The 8,158-nt window shown below is 44.2% G+C and overlaps 1 protein-coding gene across 1 annotated transcript in view; it reads right to left on the reverse strand.

Annotated features, from left to right (window-relative positions):
- The window catches only part of vps26c (VPS26 endosomal protein sorting factor C), a 34,971-nt gene extending 27,791 nt beyond the window's left edge, over positions 1-7,180 (reverse strand). The window contains exon 1 of the mRNA XM_052014174.1: positions 7,057-7,180. Coding sequence (XP_051870134.1) covers positions 7,057-7,107 — 51 coding nt within the window. The 5' untranslated portion in view covers positions 7,108-7,180. The remainder of the gene's footprint in view (positions 1-7,056) is intronic.
- Positions 7,181-8,158: the final 978 nt, after the last annotated feature.

The raw sequence follows: 8,158 nt of genomic DNA on the forward strand, positions 1-8,158 counted from the left end.
TTTCTGTGATGCGCTGGGCTGTGGCCACAACTCTCTGCAGTTTCTTGCAGTCCCGGGCAGAGCAGTTGCCATACCAAGCAGTTGCCATACCAAGCAGTGATGCATCCAGAGAGGATGCTTTCTATGGTGCATTGATAAAAGTTGAGTTGGTGAGTGTCAAAGGGGACATGCCAAATTTCTTTAGTCTCCTGAAGAAGTAGAGGCACTGGTGAGCTTTCTTGGCTGTGGCATGTACGTGGTTGGACTAGGACAGGCTATTGGTGATGTTCACTCCTAGGAACTTGAAGCTCTCAACCTCAGCACCGTTGATGTAGAAAGGTGTATGTACACCGCCCCCTTTGCTGAACCAATGACCAGCTCTTTTGTTTTGCTGATATTCTGGGAAAGGTTGTTGTCATGACACCATGTAAATTTGATATTGTTACAATTTTCTTTGACTACTGATTTCCAAGCAGTCATACAAATAATATTTTAAAAATCCATCAATAATCTTATTTGATGAACGTTATCCATGAGCAACATGACGAGCTGGCTGAATGATTCACAACCACTGCTACTTTCTCCAAGCCCTTGGGTTGCCCTGTTTGCTGACAAGTGCTACTATCTGCAGTTATTGTTTTGCCCTTGGTTTATCATGTACTGGCACTGCAGCAGGAACTACTTCCTTTCACTGGCTATAAAGCACTCTGGGATATGCTAAGCTTGTGAAAACAGCTATAGAAATAAAATACATATTTTTACAAAGTGAGCACAATGAAAATAAGGACACTTTATGAAGTATTTTCAACAAGCTTGAAAACACAGCAAGCTACACAGATTTGAAAAAAAATCAGAATAAAATCTCCAATGCCAAAAAGCATAAGACTTCATCTCCTGTGACAGATACAGATAAAAATTGCCCCAAATTTTCAATCTGTATTGACTTAAGTTTCCTCAGGAGAAAGGAACTAGGCTATCAACTTTAAAAGGAGGATTTTGTGGCCAAACTAGTGACTTGCAAATTCAAGTTAATTTTAACCCTTCAGTCAGCATTAAAGAGCAGCAGGCACTTTTTGGCTGCTGTATCTGTAGCCTCCTAACCTTTACTGCCTTGCGTCTAGACAATGTTTGCTTGGTCATAAGTTTTGTTTTGTAATTTATGGGCAAGGTTTCAAGAGCCCAAGTACTTGGTTGGCTCTTTTAAACCATCCACTGAGATAATAACTGAAAGCTTTTCCCTACAATCAATGACATGAAACTTTTAATTGTGTTTACTGGCTGTGAAACTCTCGATGGCCAGGTCTGAAGCAGCCTGCAGTAATATGAAAGCAAATTCTCTAAGATCAAATATGCACAACTATTTTTGCCAAATTTAGGGACCCAAGGCATCTCCCAAACAGCAAAAAGCCACATATCAAAAGCTACCACCGCTGGCAAAAGTCTTTTACAACTTTAAAAATGGCATTTACAGACTTGGAAGGAAGCAGAGTTAATGCAGTACAGTAGTTCTGCTCGAACACATAGTTGTGTTCCTAAGCAACCACACATTATAGAAAATCACGGTATAAAACAATTGTGTCATTGGGGAAAGGTGGGGGGAAATTAAGGGCTAGAAAGTTTCAGACTTGCAATAACAATTTCAGGAAGGGGAAGTCAGGAGAACACACACCAGTCCTCATTGAGGGGTCAGCAGTGGAAAGGGTGAGCAGCTTCAAGCTCCTGGGCATCAACATCTCAGAGGATCCATCCTGGGCCCCAACATATTATGTAATCACAAAGAAGGCATGCCAGTGGCTTCACTCCATTAGGAGTTTGAGGAGATTTGGTATATCACCCAAGACACTTACAAATTTCTATAGATGTACAGTGGAGAGCATTCTGACTGGTTACATCACAGCCTGGTGTGGAGGTTCCAATGCACAGGATCACAAGAGGATGCGGAGGGTTGTAGACTCAGCCATCTCCATCACAAGCACATCACTCCCCACCATCAAGGACATCTACAAGAGGCAGTAACTCAAGAAGGAGGCACCTATCATTAAGGACCGTTACCAACTGGGACATGCCCTCTTCTCATTACTACCATCAGGGAGGTGGTACAGGAGCTTGAAGACCAACACTCAACGATTCAGAAACAACTTCTTCCCCTACGCCATCAAATTTCTGAACAGTCCATCAACAATACCTAATTATTCCCTCTTTTTGCACTATTTATTTATTCTTGTAATTTATAGTAATCTTATGTCTTTGCACTGCACTGCTGCCACAAAACAAATTTCACGTCATACAAGTCAGTGATAATAAATCTGATTATTTTCCCACACAAATTTCAAAAATAAAAGGTGTTTTTAATAGCGAAGTTCATTTTGTTACTACAAGGTAAAAATACTGAAGTCTGTATGTTACATTGTTTAATAAAGTATCCTTGCACAAGTGTCAATAGAAGTCATTACTTGTCAATTTCAAATGGCGCCGTGCAGTGAAACTAGCAATTGTACATTTATAGCACCAAGCACTACCTCTCCTGACCCTTCCATTGTCCATTAAATTGTTAATTTCCAAACTCTGCCCTGCCTCAGTTCAAACTCCCAAAACCCTCATCCAAATGCAGCGGTTAGCGTAACACTTTACAGCGCCAGCGACCCGGGTTCAATTCCAGCCACTGTCTGTAAGGAGTTTGTACATTCTCCCCATGGTTTGCGTGGGTTTCCTCCGGGTGCTCCAGTTTCCTCCCACATTCCAAAGACATATGGGTTAGGAAGTTGTGGGCATGCTAGGTTGGCACTGGAAGCGTGGTGACACTTGTGGGCTGCCCCCAGAACATTCTACGCAAAAGATGCATTTCACTGAGTGCTTCAATGTACATGTGACTAATAAAGAAATCTTATCTTATAAATACCTACTACTTATTCCAACACAGTCCTGATCACTGACTTTCATTTTACAGTCTATTAAACTGAGATTATTCAAATCTCTGCTGCCTGAGTTTTAGTTCATACATGTTCACTAACACCCATGCTTCGGGACTCACACTGGTACCTGGTTAAAATTCTATATTGGTTTTCAAAGTACTCCAAATTGCCTCTCAACTCCTCTAGCCCCAAGATCTCTCCACTCCTCCAATTATCTCTCTTTATCATCCTGAATTTATTCATTCAACTGCTGACTTTGTTCAATGCCATAAACTTTCAAATTCCCTTTCTTATTCTCCCCACTACTTTCTATTTCCTTTCCCAAAATACTCATTAAAATTCACTTCTTTGACTGAGATTTTGGTCATGATCTCTAATATGACGACCAAGAGCTTGCACTTGAGTGTTAACACCAAAATGGGGATCCCCAACTAAGTTGGAAAAACTTACATAGAAAAAAAATCACAATTGTTTTCAGCCCAATTACTGTGTTAAAACAGTTCTTGAAAGGAGTTGCCTGCTGTATCTTTGCAATCACATCCAGGGATCATTGGAAGAATATCTCAGCCTTGAACTCTTTTCATGGAAGCCAAAGATCAACAGCATAAAATGTTGCCCTTAAGCTGTGGGAAAACATGGTAGATGGGGGGGGGGGGGGGGGGGGGGGGTAAGGAGGGATGGACAATTAAAGAAACCCATCTTCAGTGTGTGGACAATCACTTTCAAAAATCACGTCCAATCATGGCCAAGGCTCCACACCACTGCAAGGCACAGGCAGAGATCACAGCATACCTAAATGCTATTACATTCAAGCATGCAAAATGGCTTTATGCACAATTTGCACAGAAAAATAGGCACCACACACTTGAATCGTTCAGCTTGTGTAAAGTATAATTTCAAGTTGCTGTTGTGATGGCATGTGGCCACCAGAGTGCAGCAATAATATGCTTAATAAATCCATCCGATTTTAAGCTCCACTCATTCAAAACTTTCCGAAGTATCTTGGAGAAGACAGTATAAGAAGGTTGTCAGCACGATTATGAAATCACACAGGATACCTTGAATAGGATCACTGTCTTCAGGACAAGGAGGATATTAAGGAGGAGATAAAAAGGGAAGGAGCAAGCCACCCATCTAAATGTTGGAAAGACAAGCATCAAGCAAAGTCAAAAGTCAAAGTCAAGTTTATTGCCATATGCACAAGTACATGTGTGCACAGGTGCAATGAAAAACTTACTTGCAGCAGCATCACAGGAACAGAGCATATAAGCAGCACTCACAAGAAAAGCATAAATTTAACATAAATTATGCAAGCTGGGTCACTGCCAGTACTGAGCTAGTGCTAACCACTTGGTTCAAAATAAAGGCAAGAGTCCCTAGTTTCTGATCACAGCTTCTCCTCACCATCGAATCCAGCACCAAAAGATAACCCAGACCCGTTTGCCAGTCTGCAAAGTTACATACCTGAAATTATAACTGTGACTTTGCTCACAAAGTTCATAGCCAGCAATTTTAAGATAGAAGGAAAATGATTCCCAGAAATCAACAAGGAGAAAGTTGGATTAAAAGTTGGCTGGTCAAGGTATTAAAAGAGGTTACATGTTTTGCCATTCAATAATAAAGGTTAATCTGATTTTTGGTCTCAATCCATCTTCTTGCCATATCTCCATGACACTGAATTCTTGTGGTCCAAATACGTCAGCTTTGAATAAACTCAATGTCATAAGCTCAACATTCACACTTCTCCATGATAGACTTCCCAACTCCTGTCCTTCATCTCCTGAAATATAGTGTTAAGCTTTGATCTCAAAATTCAAGGTACAAAAAGTTAACTTGGAGACAGTACAGCACGAATTACTGGACAGATTCCCAAGATCAAGCTCAAACCTTATTCTTGGCTCATTCCAGTCAATAAAATATTGGTTTCTCTGGTTCTAGAGCTTATCAACTTGTGCATAACTAAATACCAGATGTTCAAGGTCACTATTTACCACTCTGAATGTACAAAAATGTAACATTAATAAATGGTTAAATGACAAGTCACATTTCCACAAATTCTGCACAACTTTGACAGGAGTTTTTCCCATCACACGAAGAAAACTTCTGAATGTTTGGAAAACTCAAATCACACTGAAAAAGGGAACCACCAGACCCTTTTTAACTGTACATCTGGAGCTAACAGCAAGTTACACGGCAGTCTCTCAGTAGTTTGCAGCAAAAAAATTACTAGCCCCACATTCTCACTCCTTTATCTGCTCCACACCAAACCCAGCCAAGACAACTACACAGGAAAAATAACCAACAATACAACAATTTTTGAAACATTTAACAAAATAAATCATCCGATAGGACAGGCTTGGTCAAAGGTAGTTCTTAAGATTCCAAAAACTGCCTAAGGGAAAATGTCCCAGAGCCTTTAGCTGAAGGCAACACAACTGTCAATCATGAAACAAGAAATTTAGAGATGAAAAAGCCAGAATTAGATCGATGAGGATTTCAGAGCAGGTTACTAAACTAAGGGAAAATTAGAACAACAGGGGGATTAAAATTAAGGTTGAGAATTTTTACAGTTAAGGTTGTGAAGTGCTTCAAGATAATGATCGTGGCACGCATTAACTCCAGCCTCCCAGACAATCTCAACCCACTGCAATTCGCCCACTGCCGAAACAGGCCTACGCCAGATGCCTACACTCATCTCTAGAGCATCTGGACAATAAAGACATTTATGTTAGACTATTGGTTATTGACTACAGCTCCGCCTTCAATACTATAATTCCAAGCAAACACATTACCAAACTCCTTAACCTTGGACTCAATACCTCCCTATGTAACTGGATCCTTGACTTCCTGACCAACAAACCGCAATCAGTGAGGATAGGCAGCAACACCTCCAGCACGATTATTCTCAACGCTGGTGCCCCACAACCCCCTACTCTACTCCCTATACACTCATGACTGCGCGGCGAGATTCTGCTCGAACTCCATCTACAAGTTTGCAGATGATACCACCGAAGTGGGTTGTATCTCAAATAATGAAGGAGATAAAGAGCCTAGTGACACGGTGTCATGACAACAACCTTTCCCTCAATGTCAGCAAAACAAAAGAGCTGGAGGGGTGGGGGGGGGAGGTGGCAGTGCACATGCTCTTGTTTACATCAACAGTGCTGAAGTCAAGAAGGTGAGAGCTTCAAGTTTCTAGGAGTGAACATCACCAATAGCTTGTCCTGGTCCAACCACATTGACACCAAGAAAGCTCACAAGCACCTCTGCTTCCTTAGGAGGCTAAAGAAATTTAGCATATCCCCTTTGATAATCACTAATTTTTATAAATGTACTATAGAAAGTATCCTATCTGGATGCATCATGGCTTGGTATGGTAACTGTTCTGCCCATGACCACATGAAACTGCAGAGTTGTGGACACAGCCCAGCACGTCATGGAAACGAGCCTCCCCTCCTTGGACTCTGTCTGTACTTCTTGCTGCCTCGGTAAAACAGCCAGCACAATCAAAGATAGCACCCACCCCGGACATTCTCTCTTCTCCCCCTCCCATCAGGCAGAAGATACAAAAGTCTGAAAGCACATACTACAGACTCCAGGACAGCTTCTATCCTGCTGTTTTAAGACCATTGAAGGGTACCGTAAGATGAACCCTTGACCTCACAATCTACCTCGTTGTGACTAACCTGCATTGCACTTTCTCTGTACCGTAACATTTTACTCTGCACTCTGTTATTGTTTTACCTTGCACTACCTGAATGCTATGCAACACAAGTTTTTCACTGTACCTCGGTAACATGTGTCAATAATAAACCAATTTAAGGTCACGTCATTGCTAGAGAAGAGGCCAGAGGAATACAGAAGTGATGGGGGAACAAGTTAAGACCTGGACAGAGGAACGAGTTTGAGGAAGGTCGAAGGGAGGCCGTGAGGAGCTCAGAAAGGAGGGCGTGAGCAGCGGATGAACTGAACGAGGGGGCGGTCCGGCAACACGCTGGGGCTGGAATAAACTCGAATAACGTGCGAGGCTCATCCTGTGCCCGGCCGCCCAGTGACAGGACGACCGCCCCGCCCCGGCCCGGCCAGACCAGGCCAGGCCGGGCCGGGCCGGGCCCTGCGGACAGCCGGACTCGGCCAGAACCACCAGCACGGCCGCCGCACTCACCCCCTCACGATACACCTTGTTCGCCCGCTTTAACTTGATGTCGACCGCCATCCCCGACCCCGGCAGCGCCGCTCCGCCACCAAAGCCAGACTCAGTGCCGACCACCACCGCCCCCGTCACATGACACTGCCCGATCACCTGACCCACCCTCGCCTCCGCCGGCATCATGTGACATGCTTCGGGTCCGCCCAGTGAAGCGTGGCCTTCCCGGCGTGCAGCGAGGCTGGATCTGGTCAATGATGCAGTGGCTTCCCAGCCAAGAGGAGCAGCAATTATTTGGGATTTTACCTTCAGTTATGTTGGTCTTTATATGTGCACGGATAGAAATCTTAACAATTTATCACACAGCACAGCCCGTGCCTCGCCTCTGTAGACGAAATCCATGAAGCAAAGTTATTTTTCAAAAGATTAGGTTCCATTTTTCCCTGTAACTAAGAGGAAGTGCAGAGAATCACTTGAGTCAGTGCAGAAAGGAAGGATTTAACCCGGAGTTAAGATGAGCACGTGGGAAATAAGACTATAAGTTATAAGACTATTGAACTATTGTTATCAAACTTTTGAACGGTTCCCCAGTACGATGAGGTGGACTCTTGATCTCACAATCTACCTCGTTATGACCTTGTGTAGCCGGACGCGTCGCCTTTCTGAAGAAAACCTCAGAGACGAGAGGGTTAAATTCAAAGCACACTTTACTCCTTCAGAACAAAACGCGCGTGCGCGTCAAAGTACCCAAGAGCATCTCTGGGCCCACGTGGGGCGGACCGTGATGTAAGGGTCCCACTGGAAGGCCTGCCCCGCGGTTTGTTCACGACACGTTCCTGCGCGTCCGCCCGCAGCCGCCAATGGCGGTTCGAGTCCCGTGTGTACGGGCCGCTACACCAACCCCCCCCCCCCCCCCCCCCGAAACGTCCATCGGGGGCATGGGGCCCCCAGTCTGTGTGTCCCGCTTGGGTGGCCTGCCTCGCCGGCGCGGTGCGGTTGCTCGATGTCCAAATGTGCCAGTTTGAGGCAGTCCACTGTAAAAGTCTCGGCCACCCACCTCCACGACACACGTAGACCCGTTGTGCTGGATCACCTTGAATGGTCCTTTGTATGGCCGCTG

This window comes from Pristis pectinata, chromosome 4 (genome assembly GCF_009764475.1).
Source record: "Pristis pectinata isolate sPriPec2 chromosome 4, sPriPec2.1.pri, whole genome shotgun sequence".
Taxonomy (NCBI): domain Eukaryota; kingdom Metazoa; phylum Chordata; class Chondrichthyes; order Rhinopristiformes; family Pristidae; genus Pristis; species Pristis pectinata.